At 52.6% G+C, this 23,329-nt stretch overlaps 1 protein-coding gene across 5 annotated transcripts in view; it reads right to left on the reverse strand.

The window, feature by feature from the left end:
• Positions 1-62: 62 nt before the first annotated feature.
• Positions 63-23,329, reverse strand: part of GRAMD1B (GRAM domain containing 1B) — a 233,120-nt gene continuing 209,853 nt past the window's right edge. For 2 of the 5 annotated variants that reach the window (XM_040631103.1, XM_040631102.1), the window contains 11 exons: positions 20,641-20,756; positions 18,538-18,694; positions 17,178-17,367; positions 15,475-15,618; positions 14,452-14,570; positions 14,069-14,211; positions 12,875-12,978; positions 12,059-12,262; positions 10,893-10,983; positions 8,400-8,507; positions 5,572-8,114 (listed from right to left, as the gene is read on the reverse strand). In XM_040631103.1, the coding sequence (XP_040487037.1) occupies positions 7,838-8,114; positions 8,400-8,507; positions 10,893-10,983; positions 12,059-12,262; positions 12,875-12,978; positions 14,069-14,211; positions 14,452-14,570; positions 15,475-15,618; positions 17,178-17,367; positions 18,538-18,694; positions 20,641-20,756 (1,653 nt within the window). In that variant the 3' untranslated portion in view covers positions 5,572-7,837. Of the gene's footprint in view, positions 5,247-5,570; positions 8,115-8,399; positions 8,508-10,892; positions 10,984-12,058; positions 12,263-12,874; positions 12,979-14,068; positions 14,212-14,451; positions 14,571-15,474; positions 15,619-17,177; positions 17,368-18,537; positions 18,695-20,640; positions 20,757-23,329 lie in introns of those variants that run through there. The other 3 variants (XM_008689943.2, XM_008689941.2, XM_040631101.1) reach the window with 3 other exon arrangements.

The following is a 23,329-nucleotide window of genomic DNA, read 5'->3' on the forward strand; positions in this document are numbered from 1 at the left end:
AAAACATCAGGGATGATGAGCACTAATGAATCGGGCAATAAACACACACACCATTTATTATTGTAGTTCAATACTTTTTCTTTTAATTCATACTGTACTTCCATGGCTCTAGCTACTTTACATGAAGATTTGGCCGGGAAGCCGTGTATGGTTCTAGGTAATAGCAGTTAAGTTTTCAGACCTTGCGCACAGCGCCAGGCAAAGTACAGTTCTAGATCCAAATACACATGGCCAGACAACTCGACTGCAATCAACCTGTGTTCTTTCCCATATATGGCCCAGTGCAGGTGTTGGGGGCTGCTCCCTCTGCCTCGCCCCACTCCACCCCTTGTCAGGATTACCCAGGGGCCACTGTGGCCTCTGACCCATCTCTCCCCACCTTGGAGTCTAGGTTGAGTGGGGGGAAAAAGCACCATGGGTTTGGGAAGATGATCTGGTCCATGCAGAGAGTGGTCTGGCCCTAGAGTGCAGGATAGGGAAATGTGGGGAGCCACACTACCGTTGGCAAAAATGGTTGCTTTTGTTATGCAATCTCAGCACGTGGCACCCGAGCCCAGGGCCAAGTCCCCAGACAGAGCCAGCTGTCTCGCCTGGAGCAGAGGCCACCATTTTGCTTCTGCAGCGTCTCACTGTGTTGAGAGAAGCAAGGGGGCCAAGGGGCAGAGATGACAGTATTCTTTATGCTTTCACATGTCGGGTAGATCGTCTGGCATCAGCTCCTCTTGGCAGGCAAGGTGCTTCTCGCTAGCAGCCAAGGCTCCAATCCGGGCTCCCAGGCCTGCTGAGGACCTCAAGTCACAACAGAAAACAACGCCCAAGACCCCTGAGCTGTCGCACAGAACACCAAGACAGGGAGCTGGCTGGGCCCGTCACAGCCATGGCTGGAGCAGAAGTGAGGTAACAAGGCTGGGCAGAGAGGTGGGAAGGGGCGCTCTCTACACCTTGTGCAAATTCCTGCTCCACATCGGGGAAGCAGGGGCGTTAAGAGACGGCCTTCCAGAAAAACGCTCCACTCGGACCCGAAACGCATCTTCTGGAAGAAAACATAGAGGTGGAGGGAGTGGGGCCAGCCTGCTGGAGGTTGGGGGATGAGGGTCAAGGATGTCAAGTGGTGGATGGGATGATTGTCCCACAGCCTAGAGACAAGGGGGTGGGGGAGGAGAGAGTCAGGAAGACAGGTTCTCAAGTTTCCTACTGGAGTGGGCAGGTGGGATTCAGGGGTGTGGGGAGGGAGATCACAGCCCTGCCACTGGCGGCCCTAGGGAGGAAGGGCTGGCTTTGGCCACCCTGCACAGCTAAAGCAGCAGCACAGTATGGCACAGAAAGCATCCTTCTGAGACCACAAACGTCCAGAAAGATTCTTCCCCTAGTCCTTTCTCCAAGATTTCACCCTAGAGATGCTGCCCGCAAATGATTTTAGACATGGTCCAAGCTTGGATCAGGGACAGGGACACAGAGAGAAGCCACTTCTAGCAAAGCGTTCTTCTTGAGGTTTCTTGATCCCTCTCCCTCTTCGTGTAATCCAGATTCTTAGGGGCAGTGCTCTAATCCAAGGATTTTAGCCAAAGCTTCACTATTAATCCAAACCCCAACAAGGTTTGAACTGAGTCAAAAGAGAAGTGCTAGGGCCAGGAATGACTTCTCTCCAGTGTTTCTCCTAGCAAGGAGGAGGAAGGATGGATGATGAAAGTCTTCATAGCCTAGAGACAGAAGACGAGCTTAATCCTAGATGGTGCCTTTCTTGCCATTGTCCTCCTTGTATAGCTTAGAGAAAGCCCTTCCCAAACTGAGACTAGGCCAACAAAGGAAGAAACGCCCTCCTAAGGTTAATACTGGGAAATACAACAAACCTGATCTCCCTACTCTCACTAGGCCTCCCTAGTCCTGCTGCTCATAAAGAAGAAAATTTACCCCGGATTTCCCGGGAACCCTGATGCTGCCCTACTACTCACCTGAACACCAGGGAAGCTCTAGCCCAGATGGCTTGTTTTCTGGCCGAGTACCATCCAAGTCTGAGAAGGCCCTACCTTGCCAGTCTCTGACCCAGCCTCCAAGACAATGCCCACGCCAGAACCTATCTTAGAGACGGTCCAGCTCAGCCCCCCTCCTGTTACAAATGAGGATACTGCAGGTCAGAGAAGGGAAGTGACTTGTCCAAGAGCAGAGCCAGGACTCAGGCCCAGGTCTCCTAACTCAGCCCAGTGCTCTAACAGAGAGCTTCAAAAGTTGCTGATCTTGCTGCCCTTGTCCCAGGGAGGTGAATGGGGGAAGAGAGAGGAGTGGCAGACATGAGTGGGTTCTCCAAGGCCAATCTTGCTAATTCCTGTAAGGAAGGTGCAGTGCAAGTATAGACCCTGTAGCTCTTCCCCACCTGGTTTAGAAACTCTGCAACACCTGAGTGCAAGCTCTCCAATGTGACCCCAGGAATCCTTGTAGAAAGATTCCCACATGACCAGAGTCCTTACATGAACAAAAACAAAGCACAGGCTGGAAGAAAGAACATAAAGGGTGGTAGTTCTGACGCTCCCAGGCGCAGATACAAGCCAAGCTGCAGGGCTTGAATTGCAACGTTATTTATCAGTTTCACTCCCAGACTTATCTGCAAGGGTGAGTTCCCTTTGACAGCCTACTGAATGGGGGGGGGGGGGCCTTTTGTTTGGGAGTGAATAGAGGTGTTGGGTTTTCTCCTGCTCTGAAAGTTTAAAACATTAGAACAGAGAGTGCCCACAAGAGATCCATGATTCTTAGTGATGAGGCAGGCCGAGGGCCCTTCCCCATGTGCACACACCATCTCCCGGGTTCAAACCCTCAGACGTCACAAGGGCTGCTCCGACATACTAAGCACCTCCCTCCCTGTAACCTACTCTTCCCTGGCATGGCCAAAGAGACAAAGTGAAAGCAGAATGACTCTGTGCAGCCAGGCCCACTTACATCACTTTACTTCCAGCATAGAACCCTTTGTAAGTCACCCCAAAGGTCCCACCATGGGACCATCAACAACTGGACGATTTAAATAAATATTTACTTATGTATGGAATAAATGAGATAATTTATCACTTCTGCTTTCAAAAGTTTCTGAGAATAATTTTGGCGTCTGGCTCCTGCAGCAGGAAAATTTTTAGCAGTCTGCACTGTTCCTCCTTCTCTGGCCCGGGACCCACGAGCCCTGACCCTCACCAGAGTGTCTCCTAGTCAAAGTCCTGGACAAGAATGAGTAGTGACCCACTGACCTGTGGGCACATCACACTGCACAGGGCTTAAAAGTCAACTCTAGCCCTCACATCTCCTTTCCTAGAGGAGGGATATCCATTCTAGCTGATTCCATGGAGCCTTCTCAGCCTACTCCCCTAAGGCATTGATCTTTTTGTCTTCTCATCCTGCTCTTAAGTGAATAATGAGGTTGTATTCTCAGATTGACTGAAAAGACAAAAACTTGTCTTTAATTGCCAAAGGGGGATGCTCAGGCCATTCCTACAGAACAGGACTTGCTCTTCTTTGGGGCTAGGTCGGCGATAAAATCTTCCTTTCCTTTGGCCCCTTACATCAAGAGGCCCCCTAGGAGAACAAGCCATCTGGAAGAGTTCTCCTGGCCAAATTGGTATGATCCTTTCCTGACTGAGATCTGTGAGCTGCCTGGGGCTGGCAGGATTCCTCTGGTTGTGACATGGAGGAATAGCAGTTAAGTGAATGAGAAATGGTAATCGTGCCCAGAAGGGCCCTGCGAGGTCAGATAAATGCACGGGTCCTAATGAGCCACCTCTAAAATGGCCCTGGATGACTCACTTTCCTAACCAAAGGTCTTCTTTCTCCTCCTTAGTGATCTCATACCTCGCTGGGGCCAGAGACTGGAGAAGGCTTTGCCCCCTTTGCCAGAACTCCCACTCCCAAGTCTGAGGAACAGGATTTAGAATGGCTTCCACATGGGGCAGAGACTCACTCTGGCCTTTTCTTGCACAAATGCATGCACCTTTGCCCAAAGCATTCCTTCCCAAAGCCTAGATTTTCTACCGTGTGCGGAGTGTCTTCACTGTCTCCCTTAACCCAAGTCAGTTCTTCCCCTAGAGTAAACAATGCTGGCAGCCAAGTGAGTGCTTGGATATCAGGGCTGACTACTCACACCGTGTTCTGTGTGAACCTATGATGCGATCCATACAATGCTAGGGCACTCCCTCCCTCCAACCCTAGCCATCCCTAGGACACCCTGATTAGTCCCAGAAATCAAAATGACAGCTCAAGTGAAGGAATTAGAGCCATAGGCCCAACTGGCTCATAACCACTTAAAAAGGGGTTTAACAAGACCCAAAATGCTCCATCCTGGCTAATAAACAATGTGCTCTTAGGGCACAGAGAAAAAATAGGGTTTTAGGCACTAAAAAGTGACACTTCACCCAGATCCAGCCTGGGAGAAGACCAGAGAGAAGGGGGGGGTGGTGGGAAAGGAAGGAATTCCCAGCCCTTATTGGGTCCACACCCTACAGGGGTTAGGGGTTAGGGGTGCAGGGGTGATGGAGGAGACACCATTCCGCACACACGTCCTCGGGAGCCTGCAGCTCAAGGCCCAATCCCACAGGGGCAGCCTTCCCAGCCTTCCAGCCCTCCCCCTAACTGGGGGGCGCATGGTCCATAGAAAGCGGGGGGGGAGGGCTCAGGTGGCAGAGTTTAGATTGGGCTCTTGACCTCAATGCTTCCTGTTCATAAGAGAATACCTGGGGAAGCGTGGGGTAGGGAAGAAAAGATTCTCTTTTATTTTGGAAACAAATCAAGAGGGGATTCGGGAATGAAGCACCTTAAGCCCCTTGAGACTTCGAGACCCCAGGGTCTTCACAGGTGTAACTTTGGCTCAACAACACTTCCCTTCTCAGAGCCAGGAACGGCCAGCAAGGGGAAGGGTGGGGACGAGAGGGGGGTGGGGGGAGGAGGATCAGGGGAGGTCGGTGCTGAGAGGTGGTCCCTGCCCTCCTCGGCCCCTCCGCCGGCCACACAGGAGGCGGGCCCGCTCCTTCTCCCTGGTACATAGGCATTATCTCTTTTTAAAATCTGTATATAATATATATATATTTATATTCTGTATATATATATATTTATATATATCTATTTATATGGTCTATGTACATGTATTGCACGGGCCTCTTGCAGCCACCCCTGCTCCTGCCTTGTTAGTGATAGCGGTTCCTCTTCTCTTCGCTTTCTGAGGTGTAGTCGCGGGACCTGATGCCGTTCTGAAGATTGATGAGAGAGTCCTTCATCTGTAAGACAGGGAAGCCCACCCAGGCCCGGGTTTGTGCCCTCAGTGGGCTTCTCCGCCACGCCCGCCGAGGGCAGGTCCCCGAGCACACCAGAGAGTTCAAGGGAGCCGGGCTCCTACGACAAGGGGAATTCTCCTAGGATGTGGTCTCCAGCAGAAAGGGGACAGCCAATCTAGCACTGGGAACCCCTGAGGTGAGGTTTGCTATGTAGTCATTTGTGGCCCCTGGGTCACTGAATTAAGCTCTCTCTCTCTCTCTCTCTCAGGGCACATGGGTGGCTCAGTCAGTGAAGCGTCTGCTTTTAGCTTGGGTCATGATCCCAGGGTCCTGGGATGGAGTCCCTGCATCGGGCTCCCTGCTCAGTGGGGAGTCTGCTTCTCCCTTTTCCTTCCCCCCTGCTCATGATCTCTCTCTCTCAAAAAAATAAAATCTTAAAAAAAAAAAAAATTCTCTCAAAAAAGAAAAAAATTTCTCAAAGCTATAGGGAGCCACATGAGGCTGGCTTCTATGCATTCAGTGAGGTTTCCCCACGGAACCCGAACAGCCTGGACTCCCATCTGTGTGCATTCTGTCACTCTGCTGTCCCAGCCTGGGGCTCCGGTCTCTCTTGCCTATTCCAATCTCACCCTTCGTATGGCCCAGAACATGTCCGAACTTTTTCTGGCTTACCATCCTCTTTCCTACTCCTGGCTGCTGGTAAACCACTCACTGGGACCCCGCACTAGGGTCACTGTGAATCGTTCTGTTTCGTGCATGTGTAGACGGCGATACACGCCTTGGGTGCTGAGCAGAGAACTGACACCTGAGTAGGCTTCTAGCTGGACCCGTATCACAGAATTGACCTTGACTGAATTTCTTAACTCCATTAAGAAACAGGCACGCTAACATTGTTAGGTCATGGCAAGGACTCTCGATGGGGCAGAGTTGCAGCAGCAGAATCCTGACGGACCCGTCACAACACAACGCGCTGATATACTGTCTCTGAGTGAGCTGCTGTAGGACAGCACGACACAGTTAACATTTCACGGGCACCTGGTCAGGGATTCTGAGATCCTCTGTCTCTTTGCCTCACTACAGTTTTCTTCTTTCTCTCTGGTTCCCCCAAATACCCTCTGCTCCACAGGGATGCTCCAAAGGGTTTCAGAAGTGATTTTTAAAGGGGATGAAACGAAACACCTATCCTAACGCTTACAGAGTTGAGCCCACCATGCTAGAAATCTGACTGCCCCACGCTCCAATGTAAGGGGGCCCATCCTGACACCAAATTCTGGAGTTGGAAGAGAACCGGGCCATCCAGTCCAACTGCCTCTTACGTAATTCGTAAGTTTCTTATCTGCCATCACCTGGTCACCCCTTGGGCACTTTCGGTGATAGAATCTCAGGCCTTCAGAGTAGCCCACTCCATTACGGGATAGCTTGACTTAAGTGGTCTGTTTTTGATGACTCAAAGCTCCCCTTCCCTGTAACTTCTAGCCCCTGGGGTTTCACAAGCAATCAATCTCTTCTTCTACCTGTGGGACCTCTATGTCTGAAGACCACCCTGTTTTCCTTGCCCCCATCTTTCCTTCTGAGCATGTCTTTAATTCTATCAACTCTTCTTGATATCACAGGGCTTCTGAGCCCCCCTCCCCTGCTAGGCCACTGACCCTTTTTGTTTAAAAAAAAAAAAAAAAATCCATGACTCCAAAGCTAAACATGATATTCTAAAAACACATTAAATTGGATCCTGATAGCCACATTAAAATCCTCTCTCCTCAATTTAGAGCTAAGACCACACTATGAATGGGAAATAAGATTTAATATTAATGAGTGCCTCCCCCGTGCCCTCAAATCCTGACAGCAATTTCGTGAAGTTATAATTCCCATTTTATAAATGAAGAAACTGTGACGTCACTACTATTAAATCCCTTGCTCAAAACTAGTCCATGGCAAGGCTGGGATTCCATCTCAAGTCTGGCTGACCACCAAACATAAAGAACTCCTTCGGAACAGGAATTTTAACGAACAGGACAAATCCGTGGGTCTCCTATCTTCTTAATTCTCTTGTAGAGCAAAGTACCTTCTTGCTGTCTTGGCTACAACGTGGTAGTTTTGTATAGAATGTTAACCTCTTCCCGGTAAAGGAGAGAAGCTCCCTCCTTTGATAAAACTAAACTTGTTATTGATTTTGCTCCAGGATCATTTTCTTAAATAGATGAATGAATGTAGTTTTTGGAAGGAACACAGGCACCTGTCCTAGAAGACGTCACGACAAGAGGGCGCAGTACGACAACCGTCTTCCCAGACTATCCGTGCAGCCTCTGAGGACGAGTGACGTGTTGGGGGTTGTGTGTTGGCCGTGTGTGTTGAGGGCGGGGTAGGGGGTGGCATATAGCAAAAGGAACTTGAAAAATATGCCCTCTGGGAAGATAAATCTCTGTGAAAGGAGGTTCTCTCTTTCAATGCCTGTCAGATGGTCATGAGCGACCAAGGGGGAAAAAAAGAAAGCAGTCCTTCCACATAACCTACAGCTTTCTTGCTGCAAATTCATTGTTAGTGTCTGGAGGAGTACACCTGTGTTTCCAACCACGCATTCCAGGATGACTTTAAAATCAGAACAGTGGATGGCCCAGGGGAAGAATGAATGGGAGGGTGAGGTCCGGTGGGTGGTGATGGGGATGGGGATGGGGATGGGAGATCTCTCCCAGAGCACAGGGAAGGAGCCCATCTCCAGAAGATGAGGGCAAGGAGAGTAGCTGGGGACATCTCACCTGGTCAAGAAGCATCACCGAGGATTTGATGATCTCCCTCCATTTCTGGAGCTCTGTATCATGGTACTTTTGTTGGGACTCCAAGAGCTGGGCCCATTCTGTCTGAGATTGGGGTAACCTGTGGGGCAGAAGAAGGGGTACCCCGGCAGCTGGAGTTATGCTCAGTGGACTGTCCTGTGCTACCAGACCCCTAAAGGACAGAGAGTCACATCAGACTGCTTTGTCCTCTGCTCAGTGCCCCCAGTTCCCCCGTGCCCCAGGTCAGAAGCAGGCTAAAGCTACAGGGACAGTTTTCAGAGCTTGCCTATGGACTCCCACAGAGACTGGGTAGCAGGAGCTGGAGCACAGTACCAGGTGGGGGCAGGACGTGGAGGTGGTGGCCAAGGGAAGAGGCGAGGATTACCTTTCTTGGAGCCTCAGACCCTGCCAGGCAGTGAGGGTCTGGGTGGTGTATTCCAACATCCAGAGTTTGTAGAAAAGCATCATGTTAAGGATGACCAGCAGCACCAGACTAGGAAGAGACAAAGGGGACAACAGCAACAGGCATGAGATGTAATCTGAGAATGCACGCTCCCTCTCAAAGCCAGGGACGCCCCCCCCCCCCAGGCGGCTGCTGTCCTTAACCATTGGTCACCTGAAGCATGGCAGGGAGGGGGCGGAAGGATGCAGCTAGGGGGAAAGGGAGAGAGAGCGGCGCTCTCATCTGGAGGGGCCAGGATGCAGCGGAGGAGCCATGGAGAGGCGTGTGGGTGAAGGCACTGGGAAAGAGAGACACACAGAGGCCACCCAGACCCTGGGTGCCTGGGGGAAGAGGCAAGATGGAGAGGAAAAGAGATGAAGGGTAAACGAAGCAATCAGAGAGCCAGTACCTGAAACAGATCCTAATGGGAGCAAGGAGGAAAAATGGGGAGGAGGCAGAGGTTAGAACAGACCAGTGCGGGGACGGGGAGGGCTGCACTGAAACCAAGCCAGAGAGCAAGTGAGCCTGGGGGGAAGGGGGAAAGAAACACCAGAAGCGAGGACACGTGGACGAGGAGACCCAGCAAGCAAGGAGCAAGAGACAGCAGCTGCAAACAGATCTTAGTATGTCAAGGGTGACACAGGGAAGCCAGTCCTCCTACACAGCCGACCTGAGGCACGACAGAAGGGCGAAGCTGTGGACTATCGACCCGATCCCCCGACAGGTGTTAGCAGGACGCCCTAAAGCACAGGCTCGTCCTTAAGCCTGCCCAGACCTGCAGGGGTCATGAGCTTCCCCAGTCTGGGCCAGCACTGGTCAGAGACAGGGAGGTGGTAAGGAGGACGCAGGGGGCAGAGAGAGCCGCTGAGAGACTGGGGACGTTCCCTTCTCCTCTTGGCCTCAGTGGCTGCCAGGAGATCATTTTAGGACACAAGTTCATGGAGCAGAGAGAGGAAGACTCGGGGAGCAAAGGGATCTAGGGACACATGGAACTGGGTACAGTCCTGGCCCACTGCTCCAGGGCTCTTAATGTCTGATAAAGTTCCCTAGCTTCTCTGAACCCTTTCCTCAATAGGGACGGTTCCTGCCCTGCTGGGGCTGCGACGTGTGTAGGGTGAAGCAGTAGACGGAAAGCTCCCTGCACACAGAAGCCCCCCACCAACGGGCTGTTTTATCATGAAAAGAGGGGGTACAGGGACACACACAGGAAAAGGAAGACAGAATGAATATGGCAAAGGACCAACAAAGAACATCTTATGCTGTGCCTTTAACCTTCCAAAGCGTATGAGTGCGTGCGTGCGAGACACTGCGCTCTTCTCTGTGCTTCCAGCACAATGGAAGGCGATACTCCTGGAGCTGGCAGCTGCCAGTCCCTGACCCTACCCAGCTGTGCTCAGGGCTCTTTGACTTCTCCAGAACAATCTCTAAATTTAACGCTGACTTTCAAAGACACCGCCTTTAACTGTATCCGCATGCACCAGAGGACTGGACCGTCCACCTCGTCGGCGCGGGCTGCATGCATCTTAGCTCCTGCGTTTGGGTCTGTGCGCACCATCCTGCCTGTGCTCAGTGCAGGTCCAGGGACACCCCTGCAAGCTGTCTGAGGGAAGGGGCTGTGGTCCACACAGAGAACAGGGGAGGGCGGGGTCCGCGTCTGGGCAGCTCCCATGCCACTCACACACCTGCGCCCCCACATGCTCACGGTACACCCCCATCTCCAGGTAAGCGGGGGGTGGGGGGGTGTCTGGCAGCAGGCTGAACCAAGCAGAAACTCTGTCCACACTTAGCCATCCCAGGAACTCCCTGCTCCCAGCGGGCTTCCACTGCGGACAGCTGTACCCTCCCATCCTACCCGTGCATTTCTTCCCACTTCCTCTCTCCCTGTCCGGCATCCTTCTGGGAACTAAGTTACTGAGCCTAGTGTTTCAAAACAAGATGGCAATATTGTAAATTATTTACATTAATAGAAGCATATATTTCTGGATGGTAGTCATTGATTTCGTCTGGCTATCCTGCCAAAGTGTGGGCCCAGCAGTGCCCGGTCCTGGCGGCCGGCACGGAGCAGATACTCAGGACATCCCTCACAAGTGAACGAATGGGCTTCTAAGATGCTGTGTGGCGTCTAGCTTAGCATTTCCCCGGCAGTATAGTAATTCTGAATGTCCTGTCTTACCCACTTGGAACTGAGTTCCTAAGGGCATGAATGCGTTCTGTTCTCAATCCCGAAGGCCTAGCTTACAACAAATGCTAAATAAAACAGAGAAAAAGAAACCAAGAGGTAAGGAATGATGGACAGAGCAAGTGATCTGAAGAGAGAAACTAGAGGACAAAGAAAGGCCAGGGCCACAGTAAGGGGGGCTCATACGCCTGAGGTGCCAGCAGGCGGGGAGGGAAGGTGCTAGGGCAGGGGCGGGGGGGACAGCTGGGATCCCTTACACACAGCTGATAACCAGCAGCAGCTTGGACACGCTCTGTAGGTGGAAACCGTTAGGGGTGTCCTCGGGGATATGCCGTGTCTGCGTGGAACCTGTGGGGAGAATAAAGAGGCCATCACCATGGTGGCTCACGCATCCCCTGGCTGCTGTGACAGCGGTCACGCACAGAGCTTCATGGAATGACGGAGAACTGTCCGTGATGCTGTCACGACGAGATGACAGATACACCCAGCCCTCTGAAGTACAAGGGAAGCCCCTCAAGGGCAAGGTCATGGGCTGGATCAGGCAAAGTGGACATTCAAGTCACCGAGCAAACAAGAAGCTCAATGGCCTTATGTAGCTAGGACATGCGGGGTGGGGGACAAAGTGCTCTGCGGCGTAGCCATGGCAAAGGCAATCGCACTAGGCTGGGACCAGAGACCGCTTTCAGCTCGGGCTTTGTCTGTAACCAGGGACGTGACGTTGAGCAAGTCTCAACTGCTGTCGGAGGGTCAGTGTATTCACGTGGCCTACTAGTCAGAAATCCTCTCTGTAAGGGATGTAAGGGAGTGCTCTGGTTGAAGCTGGCGGGAGACACGGAAGGCTGGCACTCTCCTCTCCTGTCCCCATCCTGAGGGACGCCCAGGGGTGTGCCAAGCACAGCCTGAAAGACGCTGGAGTAGTGGTCTCTGAGGCTTCTTATGGCTACAGGCCGCCATGACTGAGCAAAGACATGAGGTGGTGCATGGCTGGATGGCAAGAGGGAGACACGTCAGGGGAGTCCACTGTCTGGGAGGGCAGGTCCTTGGTGGGCCTGTGGGGGCCACGTGAGCTCGGACTTCCTGACGTTTGTGTCAGGGGGGCATCTCTGGCCTGAGCTGTGGCTTCTCCCCGGTGCATTTGCCAAAACCCTGGAAGCTGCCCATTTGAGTCTATCACAGTGGACACGGAGTTCAGCGAACTTCTGTTCAGCAGATCCCACATGTGGGCTCAGCAGGGACGGAGGAACGTCAAGGGCAAAGGGAAACAGGTAGAGGATCCGGAGGCTGAATAATGAGTTAGGGGCAAATTATATACGATCTATACCCAAGGACGCAGAATGAGTGCGTCCGTGTAGGTCTTGGCACAGGCACGCAGCTCTAGCCCCGAGCCCCAAGCCGTGCCCCCCCACTGGCAGCGGGCACGCACCTGCCACGTGTTTGATCCTGTGGCCCACATCTTCATCAGTGGGTGTGGTGACGGGGCTCATCACCTCTTCCAGGTGAGGCACCCGCAGGTGGGCATGGGGACGCTTCCTCCTCCGCACTGTCGGGGCCTTGCTGGTCTTCTCTTTGGGAGACTGTCTGTGCATCTCAGCCAGGTAGGTGCTCTCTGTTTTGGTCAGCTCGCTCTCTGTCAGAGACAAAAGGCCACCTGCCTACACCTCCAGCTCCACACGCTGGCCTCCAGAAACAACTCTGTCTACTCCTAGCTGAGCTCTCTCACAGAGAACCATTTTCCCACACCGCACTCTGGGACGTTGACTGGGAGGGCAGGGGTCCCTCGGGGATGGCTACGAGCCTCAGAAGTACTGCTGGGACGCAGCCCCAGCCAAACCCCCCTTCTGGGTTTTGTCCAACATCATGTAGACATAGGTTCCCAACATCTGTACCCTCATGCAGACGGGGGGCACATCGCATGTCCTAATGGACGCATTCACAGGCTCATCCTTCCTTTCTGTAACTGAATGACCACCGGGGTGATGAGATGTGGAGGTCATGTGCCGGGATGGGGGGGCACAGACCTCACAAAAGTTACAAGCATAGCCTCTTGGAAAATGCATGTGTTCACAGACCTGCCAAGTTCTGCATCCATCTCTGGGGCCACCTTAGGGCGCTCATGACACCCAATCACCATCTCGGTGTGGCCCCCATCTCCGTGCTTCCCACTCCCCAGAACGGTTGCCGTTCCAGCTGAGCCGGTATCTGCTGTCGCACCAGCACCGATGGCTGCAGCCTTGCTTACCTAGGTGGCGGAAGTAGTCCTCCAGCCCACTCCAGAAGTTCTTCTCGATGAAAGTTTTCACCAACCCCCAGGGCTGTTTGCGATAGCGCAGCTCTGTGGAGACCCTGGGGACAAGCCAGAAATGAGATCAGCCACTTCCTGGGCAGCCCCTCCTCTGCTGGGATGGTCCCTTCACACCACACCCACTGTGCCACCTGAGCTCCCTGGACACATCTGGAGGTCAGTGCAGCTGGCGGTTGAGCCTCATTTTATAGAGGAGAAAATGGGAGTACTAGAATAAGGCCATCAGACCAAAGGCTAACACAACGGGGCTCTTGACTCCGGGCCCACAGGTCTTCATGAGGCCACGCTGCCTCCCCGAGATGGTGCCAGGTGGCCAGCCAGCCGTGGGGGTCCTTGTCTTCTTCTGCAGAGACTTGCAGGTCCAGACCAGGCTCTAGGGTTCCATCACTCCCACCTTTAGGAGAGCGATCTGCCACCGGCCCTGGCTCCTGCCTCTCCACCCCACGAGACCTTGCCAGCCCTTGCTTTTTTCCAAGTATTCTCTCTCCCTGTCACAGGTCTCTCTGCTGCCCAGGCTGTCTGCAGACGAGTCCCTTCTTCCCCTCCACAGCCCGAAGTCACTGCTGCTCCCAGTTTATGCTCCCATTTTTAAGGCCGCCTGCCCCCTCTCCCCACTGTCCTCGGGGACCCTGTGGCCTGACATGAGCAAGCCAATGCTTGCGAGTCCCCTCACCCCCACCCCCATCCCGCCCAACAAGTGTTCACGGGATTACAGGCGGGCGCCCTTCTGGACAGGTTTATCTGAGGTCAACAAGCTGCCTCTGTGTGAACTGGACAGAAAAGACGTCTAATCAGAAGACTTCGAAAAAGCTGGAAGTGAGAAGCCTAGACACAGTGTGGGGGAAGATGGCGGGGGCAGGAGGGAGGAGAGAGGACGGAGGGAAATGGAAGGATGGAAGGAAGGAGGCGTAGATACTCAGCAGCATAGGCACCAAAAAAAATATTTTTTTTAAAGCAGAGAACGAGAATGATGCAGGCCCTGAGATGTGGGTGTTTGGAACTTCTCGATCCCCAAGAGGTCTCTCTGTAGCCTTTCACCAAACCCTCATGCCATTGCGACGGCACGAGCGAGGACACCCGTGCACACCAGGAACCTCCTGGGAACCCACGCAGGCCCTCCGGACGCGGCACCTGAGTCGACTCTTGTTCCGGGCCACGCGGGTGAGAGTGTAGCGATTGATGGTGTAGAAGTAGTCATGGTAGGGCACGTCGTGCGTGAGGACCTCGGCGTCTATCACGTAACATTCGCTCTCCTGGCTCGCCTTGTACATGGTCTGTGGGGAGAAGGGTCCGTGGGACAAAGCTGAAGAGAAGCAAGAGAGGAAAAGCACCGCCCTCCCTAGTCTCGGAAGGAGGACCCGGACCCAGTGGAAATGGCAGCACAGCACGGGTCCCCGCCCCAGGGCCCAACGACACCTGCTCCCAGAAACCTCTTCTTAGCTTCTACACTTAATCCTTCACGACAGGCCAGCGGCTCTTCCTGCCGCTCTTCCGTGCCCCTACCCCCAGCTCACCTGCGTCTCCCTGACGGTGGCAGTTTTAGGAGCCAGAGGGTTGGTAAGGGTGATGGTGTAGAGGATGACTCGGCTCTGGTTTCCATTCTCTTCCTTCTTCCATGGATGGAAGATGATATCTGAGGGTGGAGAAGAGCCCCGGAATGAGGGAGGGAGAGAGGCATGCCCACGCCATCTCTGAATTTCCCCTTCGAGTGAACTCTTGACTGTACCGACGGCCGACTGGTCCCCATCAGGAAGCCAATGGGAGCCTGAGGGCCCCAGGAGAAGGGTGGGAGGAGGGGGAGTCAAAGCAGAAAGAGGCTCATTGTAGCATTGCTGAAATTCTACACAGGGCTCCAGAATGCTGATTGTTCCTGGGGCTGGGACAGGCGGTCTGGGGGCCACCTGCGGGGGTGTTGGCAACACTGGAGTCACTGTGACGAGGGCCTGGGATCCTTGGGAACAAGTCCTCTCCTCTAAGGCATGCCCTCCGACTGCCCTCTCCTCCTGGCAGAGGGCTACGCTGACGCTCTTTCACAGTCGGATGCCCAGCAGCTCTGCCCGGCCAGAGCCGCAGTCCCTGCTATTGGGGCAGAACAGGGGCAGGCGGATGAGACAGGAGTGAAGCAGAGACGCACAGAGTCCTGGATGTGAATCCTGGTTCGCGCCCTGCTTCGCTGCATGGCCCTGGGCAAGTGAGAACAGTCGGAGCTCTGGCTTCCTCATCGGTACCCCGGGGATTGCAGTGCTTGCGCAGGGGCAGATCCGAGGGTTACACAAGATGGGTGCCACGTGCTTGGCACGCCGGGGGTGCCTAGCAGTAAGGGCTCGCGGCTATTCTTTGTGAAGCCATGAGCCCAGGGCGGTCTTGCTCCCCAGTGAGCCTTCATGGCCACAGTGGGCGAGCATAAAGCAGCAGCGCTGGGGAAGATGTAGCGAGCAGGGCCCTGGGCGGGGGGGGGCGGGGGGGGGGAAAGGGTGGCCCGGGCCTTCGGGTGGCCTGGGGAAGAAGAGGACAAAGCGTGCCCCAGAGGAACTGACCGGAGAAGCGCCGCTGCTCCATGAAGTCCCGCTGGAAGGGCGAGTCGGTGAACAGCAGGTCATAGAGCTTGTCCACACTGAAGTTGAACACCTCGTTCACGTACTGCCGGCCGCTCAGGTCCTCATAGAAGGCCTGGACCTCCCCTGCACAGAAGAGGATGCGGAAGGAGGGAGTGAGGAAGGAGTGAGGAAGGAGAGTCTGGAGGCCCCAGGGACACCCCCAGGGCACTTCGGTGGCACCGCCACCAAGGGTCAAGGGCGGCCGGCGTGGGTAGTGGCTCACGACCTCACATCTGTCCGCCCCTCCTTTGCCAGCACGCACACAGCTCACTCCAGCCGGCATCCTGTTCAGCCTTCCTTGACAAAGACTACGGGAATGTACTGTTTGCTTTTACGTTTTCAATCTCCCTAAGGAAGCTGATTTCAGACGAAAATTTAAGCAGAGAAATGACTTCCTGAACCCAGAGTCTGGCGTACACACGGCATCGTGACCATGGTACGGGGCATTAAAGGGACGTGGATTCATCTGGAATGACCTGTTCACAGAATAGCTTCGAAGGCTGGGCTGGACTGCAAGCCGCACAAGGTCGGCTCCGGATCCTCTTCCATAAGGCAACCAGTCTCCCCCAGGACTTCAATGCCTGTCACTTTTCTCAGGCTTCTATCTGCTCCGGGAGAATGTGCCCCAGAGTACAGGTGTGTTGCTGAAACCCCAGCATTCCTCCCAAGCCCTCGGCACCCCGTAGTCCCTAATTACTGCACCCACAGAGGCTGGCATGTGGCCTCAAGTAAGATGCCGACATTCCTGGCGCCCCTGTAGCTCGGAAATATTGTACAGAGCCAGCGCCTGTGACCACACAGGATAAGCACTGTGTGAGTGCAGTGGGGGAACAGTCATGTCTGAGTGGATGTGCACGGCGCCCCCACTGTTGTGCAGTACCCAACCTGTGCAATCATTTGCACTGGGCCTGCATCCTACATGGGAGTGGGGAAACCGGCCAAAGGTGGGGAAACCACTCCAGGGGACCATCGGAGAGACTGTCCAAAGATGTTTAAATGAGCACTGTCCACATACGCACGCTAGTCCCAGCCTACCACCAAGTCAATGGATCAACTCATTTCATGAATACTGACAATTAGGCCTCTCGGGCCTGGAATGCCAAAGGCAATGCATGCCTGAGTCAGGTCCTAGAAACTGACCTGATGCAGGAGTGAAGTAAGAAATATTACCTAGAAATACTAGAGAGAAGGGCAGGTTCTAGAGTCCAAGTCACTCGGCAACACCTCTTCTTGCAGCCTGGTCTAAAAACCCGATGCCGTTACTAAAGCAAATTTCTATTAAAATCGCATTATTTCCAGGAAGCAGCTGACTGGCACTTTCCTGTGGCATATAAACACTGCCTTGCTCTGCACCTCTATGAGAAACAGAGCTGCAAGGCAAGACTGGGTCAGCAGGGGGGACATTCAGTGGCCAGACTGGACGGCAGGACAAAGCATGATCCATCGAGTAAAGAAAGACAAATACGAAATGATAAGGATCCTGCAGTGGCTATCTGGAAAATGTCTGTATGCTAATGACAAAGGAACCCACCCTTCCACTGGAGACCCAGAGACTGACTGACTCCCTCCATACAGGGACATCCTGTTAGCCCTCAAATGGAGAGAGGAACGGCCACTCTGCATACCCACTTTCAAATGCCCACCTTCATCGTGCGTGTCAGAAGAGTCACTGAGCTCAGTGGGGATGTCCTCATTGTCATTGAAGTCCAGCGAAGGGGAGGTCACAGGCGCAATGATCTCAATCTTCTCCCCAATGATGTTGTCAATGGCAAGCTCCTTCTCCAAGGACCCATCGCCCTCCAGCACCTCCTCCTCCAGGGGCAGGCCATCAAACTGGGGTGGAGACAGAGAAGTCACCCAACAGGGCCAACCTGCTCTAGGTCTCTTCTCCAAGGGGAGGTTAGAGACCTGGCCTTGGGAGTCCTCATGTTCACAACACAGCTGCTCAGGAGCTGAGCTGGAGTCAGGCTCTAGGGCTTTTCCCCAGCTCTGCCGTGGAAGATGGGAGAACCTAGTAGAAGGTTCTGACCTTGTCCTGTTCACCATTACATAACACACCAGCCCCAGCAGGGAGCAGTTAGCACCTTCCATCTCAGCAACACTCCTAGAGCCACACTTCCCCCATGCTACCTGTCGACCTGCCTCTCACCACTCGTCTGCTAAGAGGCTCAAAAGCTTTGTAAGCATTTTTTGATTTATTTTCCCCTTTGCCCTAGAAGAGAATAGAGACAAGCCTTTATATTTTTAAGACAACTTCAGAAATGGAAAATGGAGATTAGACCCCAGATGAATGATGTTTTCATTCTAAGGCCAGGTGGTCTGAGCCCTTAGCCACTGGAATTTGAGGCTCCCCTCTCTGGGAATCCTTTCCAAGAAACCCTGCCCATACTCCTGCCTGCCAGTGCACACCCAACACTTCCTTCATCAAGCTCCCATCCCCTCTGTAACCAAGTCTCAGAGAACAAAAGCGTTTCTTAACACATTTTTATCTCTTTTGCAAAGTCTAGCACAGTGGAGAAATAAATTGGGAGTGTATACACTAGGAACTCGAAAACTAATTGTCGAATGAGTGAACAGATAACAGGTCTATAGCCCTAGATTCACGTGCAATTTTGACCTCAGATCAAGGCAGTAAAAAACAACACAAAACCAAACCAAACCAAAACGAAAGAAAAGAAGAGAAAAGAAAAAAGACCTGGGATAGTTCTCCAGAGTGGGGTTGATCTGAAACAATCACACGATGAATTTGGAATGGTTTTCAATCTGCTCAGAAGCCAAACAAAATCTTGTATCCAAGGCACTGAGAACCCGGCTCCGGATCCTGAGACTACAGCATCAGAACAGAGAGCCCATCGGCTCCAGGATGCCTCCTTAAATAAACTGACCATAGGGTAACCAACCTCCCTTCTTCCCGTGACCCAGGCCAGGATCCTGTGGCGTGAACTCAGCTGGGAAACACTGGCCACCGGATGAGGGGTGGAGGAAGGTTTGTACCGCCCGTACCGAGACAGGGGCTTCGCTGCTTCCCGTGGAAGTCAGCGTGCTGTTGGTGATGGATTTCTTGGGTAGCTGGGGACTGGCGTCAGGCTTGGTCTCGATGCTGCTTTTGGATGAGCTGTCGTTCACTTCGTTCTCTTCCACGGGGATCTCCTCACAGTAGCTGAGAGAAGACACCACGAATACCTGTTAACCTCAGTTGCCAAGACCACCGACTATTCTAAGAACCTCACATCAGTCTATCCATCCCAAACTACGGGCTTTCTTGTTTCTTTGCTTTGAATGTGATCTTCCTCTCAAAACCACCCCCCTGGGGCGCCTGGGTGGCACAGCGGTTAAGCGTCTGCCTTCGGCTCAGGGCGTGATCCCGGCGTTATGGGATCGAGCCCCACGTCAGGCTCCTCCGCTATGAGCCTGCTTCTTCTCCCACTCCTCCTGCTTGTGTTCCCTCTCTCGCTGGCTGTCTCTCTGTCTAATAAATAAATAAAATCTTTAAAAAAAAAAAAAAAACCACCCCCCTGCTACATCGCTCTCCTAAAATTTTGTCCCCACCTCACACTCTCCATGTATGATTTCTGGCTCCGAAGTCACCTTTTCTATGCGCTCTCCTTAAATTTAACCCTATCCTATGACCCTATCCTATGACCATTATGTGTCTTAAACTATCTTTCTTCCACCGGCATCCTATCCCATCTCAACCTGACCACTGACAGCAACACCCGGGCTCTGAGCATACGCTGTATTACCCACAGTGATGAGGATGGGACTCTACACAAGTGCCCTTTGGTGACAATGCCCAGATTCGGGATCCTAACTAGTGAGCTTTTTTGCCTTGGACACCTGAAGGGGACCCCTCCCTGAGATAAAGGTGGGTGCCCTTCTAGGGACACTTCAGCCTCTCCCAAGGGAGAGATCATCCCGTCAATATCGGACTCACATTTTACCTATCACCCCACTTTTGAATGCATGACAACTCTGAGTAACACATGGCGTGCCTCCTGAAGACAAACAGACACAGAGATTAAGTGACACCATTACTGTCACTATTCAGTGCTCTTTCCTTGCTTCCCGCTGCTCTGCGCCTCACACACCACCACTGAGCTTCCACCTCCCTTCCCACCTCGACCATGCTTGTATGGCTTTGAGGTCCCATCCTTCTCAACCCATCTACAGCACAGGACACAGTGATGCTGAGCTCTCCTAGTGTTCCTCCTACCTGGCTGGATGTTCTTTCAGGATTTCTTTTGCTGCTTCTTCCTCTTCTTAAGTGCTCCCAGGACCAGTCCTTGAACTTCTTATGTTCATCCAGCCACTTGGCGGTCTCAGCTAATCTCCCGGCTACCCACTCATAGTTCCCAGGTTTATACACCTTGCCCAGACTTCCTGGATGAACTCCACACTCACATCCACAAATGTCTATGTGACACCTCCATTTGGCCAGCAGTCATCTCTAAACCCAACTTGCCTGATCTTCCCTCAAAATCTGGTCTACAGTGCTGTCCCTCTCGGTTTGGAACAGCTCTAGCCTCCCAGTTGGTAAATCCAAGAAAACCTTAAAGCCATCCTTGGTTCCTTTCCAATCTGTCAGCAAATCCTTCAAAACAGATCTGGTTCCACTTTCAAAATATACTAAGCAACGAACCACTGATTGCCGTTTCTATTGCTACCCTCCGGGCCCAAACCACCTTCACCTCTCCTCTAATGCATCTCAGTTATTCCACAGCCTCTTAGCCTGTCTGCCCTTGCTCCTCCCTGGTCTATTTTCAATCCAGGAGCCAGAGCAATCCCGTTCAAACGTTAAGTCAGATATTATCAATTACCAACTCAAAGCCTTCCCAGGGCTTCCCAGCACACTCGGAGTAAAATCCAATCATTGCGCTGGCCAAAGGCCTTCAGGGTCTGGCCCCTGACCTCACCTCTTCCCGCTTGCCTTTGTTCATTCTGCCCAGCCACTCACTGGCTATTCCCTCTGCCTGCCAAGGATCTCGCCGCAGGTGCGCTCACTTCCTTCAGGGACTCATTTAGACACTGCTCCCCAGGGAGGCAGTCACTACCATCCCAGTCCCTCTTGGAGAAGCTCCCTGGGCAGCTGCCCTCTGCCTTGCTCACCCCATCGTGTTGAAGTCGTCATCAGGGGGCACGTAGTCCTCATCGTCACTGGTAAGGCCCAACTCATTCCCGTAGCACTGGTGAACGAAGTGCCAGAGCTCCTTAGGGCACAGGGGCTGTGGGGGATAACAGAGGGACTCTGACCCTTCCTTCCTCAGGACCCCACTCTACACGGAGGCCCTGAGTTGAGCTGGACTCCCCTGGGGGTAGGAGAAGCTGGCCTCCATTCTCCCTTGCTGAACCAAGAGGAGAGCAACATCTCCTCCACTTCCTCTTTCCTCCTCCCAGGATCACAGCAAGACACCAATCTTTTGCCTAAAAATATGGCTTTCACAGCAATGTCCACAATAGCTAAATCATGGAAGGAGCCGAGATGCCCTTCAACAGATGACTGGATTAAGAAGTTGTGGTCCATATATACAATGGAATATTACTCAGCTATCAGAAAGAACGAATTCTCAACATTTGCTGCAACATGGACGGCACTGGAGGAAATAATGCTAAGTGAAATAAGTCAAGCAGAGAAAGACAACTATCATATGATTTCTCTCATCTATGGAACATAAGAACTAGGATGATCGGTAGGGGAAGAAAGGGATAAAGAAAGGGGGGGTAATCAGAAGGGGGAATGAAACATGAGAGACTATGGACTATGAAAAACAAACTGAGGGCCTCAGAGGAGGGGGGTGGGGGAATGGGATAGACCGGTGATGGGTAGTAAGGAGGGCACGTATTGCATGGTGCACTGGGTGTTATATGCAACTAATGAATCATCGAACTTTACGTCGGAAACTGGGGATGTACTGTATGGTGACTAACATAATATAATAAAAAATCATTTAAAAAAAATATGGCTTTCAGCCAAGCCAGGAACCTGGCCCTGGTCCCACAGCTCAGGTTTGCGTAATGGGATCAACTGGTCCCTTAAGGATGGTGACTATCCATCTTTTGCTGCTATGGACGAGGTCAAGCATTAAGCGTGATAAATCCATGTGACTCTTGGAGCCACTGCGATCACAGAGCTTCTGATTTGGACGTGGTCCCTTGAGCCAGTCTCCCCAGCACACAGTGGCCACCGTGGAGACCACACCACATTCTCAGAGGTGAGGCAGCAGGGCCTGCCTGCGTGGCCAGTTAGTGTGAGGAGACTTCTGTTCTCAAATAGAATCTATTTGCCTCAGTTCTGCCTACACATTCCAGTTCCTTATTTCGCTGGGTGTGCCTACGTGCCCTTCTCAAAAGCCCTGTCCTAAGAAAAGTGAGCTCTCGTGGGGTTCGGATTTTCGGGAAAGAGGCAACAGAATGTGGAAAAATGGTGACTGTGGAAAAACAACGAGTGGAGGGACCATGGATGAGTCCTGAACTGGGAGGAGGGGTAGAAAGGTGGTAGGGTTAGGATGCAAAAAAGAGGGCAAGAGCCTTAAAGAAAAACAAAAGGAGTCAAAACACAAACATTTTACATCAAACTTAAAGAGTGTTTCCCATCAATAGATCTGATAAAGAATCTGAGAATTCTCTGAGCGCAGCCTTTCCAGGTGTGGCTGAGGAAGCAGGCGGTGCCAGGATGCCATGAGCCAGGGTTCTGGTCTTCCAACTAAGAACTGCCCAGAACGGCATAGTGCAGGGCTCCCTCTGAGCTGGCAGGTGCTGCCCCTCACCGAGCCGGAGGGAGGATTCTCCTCCTTTCCCTGGGCCTCCTGCCTCTTATCTCTGGCCCTGACGTGGACCATTCACCCCGCCGGGGACACACTGGCCTCACTGCCTAACCACGTCCTTCCCTTTGTCACAATTCCCCTTCTCCGCACACCCTTCCCTGACCCATGCACCGCGCTTGGCTTGTCTGACCGTAACCAGCACAAGGACAATCAGCAGACATCTGCTGTGTGAGAGCTTCTGTGTTATTCAGAAATGACAGTGGCTGTGAACTGAAGATCCGAATCTGTCAGCAGAGGTTCGAACACATTATCGTTTTACTATTACTGATGGCTAATAATGGCAGAAGATCACAGCACAAAGAAGTTACTTGGATTTGTGCCAGGGCTATAGGCCCTCAGGTTAGAAGAAATTCTACGTAATAAACCTGCTCAGTTTACTTTAGATTGTTTACGGAGTCAAGATAAATACGTACGCATCATATATATAATTATAACCATCTAACTTTTCTATGACGTTCCCAACATCCTCTGGCCTCTGAGTGGGAGTTCTCTAAGGAATGCGGCCATGGGTTCGCCCATATGTGTGTCCCCTCAGAGTCTTTCAGACACTCGAGTCATCAAATTGGTGGCTGTGTGAACTCTATTTACCTGTTTTCTGAATTTTTGATGCTCTGTCATCTGAGGGCTTGCTGACTGAGGAGGGAATGTCCAACCCAGGGTTAGCTAATTCCTGGAGATCGAAAACAACTCTCCGGAAAGTGCACCTTTCATTTATGACTGGCCAATCCACAGCCTAGACCCTCAACCACCTTCTTTCCTTACTCCTACAGTCCGGGCCAATATCACCTTGGCTTAGGTAGCCCAGGGACAGGCAACTAGAGGTAGTCCCTATGTCCCGAAGCCTGATGGATTATTCAAACTAGCCAATCCTAAACCCGGTTGGCCCGCTTACCCCGCCTCACCCATTCCCTCCTGCAAAAGCCACAGAAAAAGCTCTTGCCCACGCCTTCCCCTTGCGCTCTCTGCCTCCTGAC

Source organism: Ursus maritimus, unplaced genomic scaffold, assembly GCF_017311325.1.
Source record: "Ursus maritimus isolate PB19 unplaced genomic scaffold, ASM1731132v1 scaffold_16, whole genome shotgun sequence".
In the NCBI taxonomy this organism is placed as follows: Eukaryota; Metazoa; Chordata; class Mammalia; order Carnivora; family Ursidae; genus Ursus; species Ursus maritimus.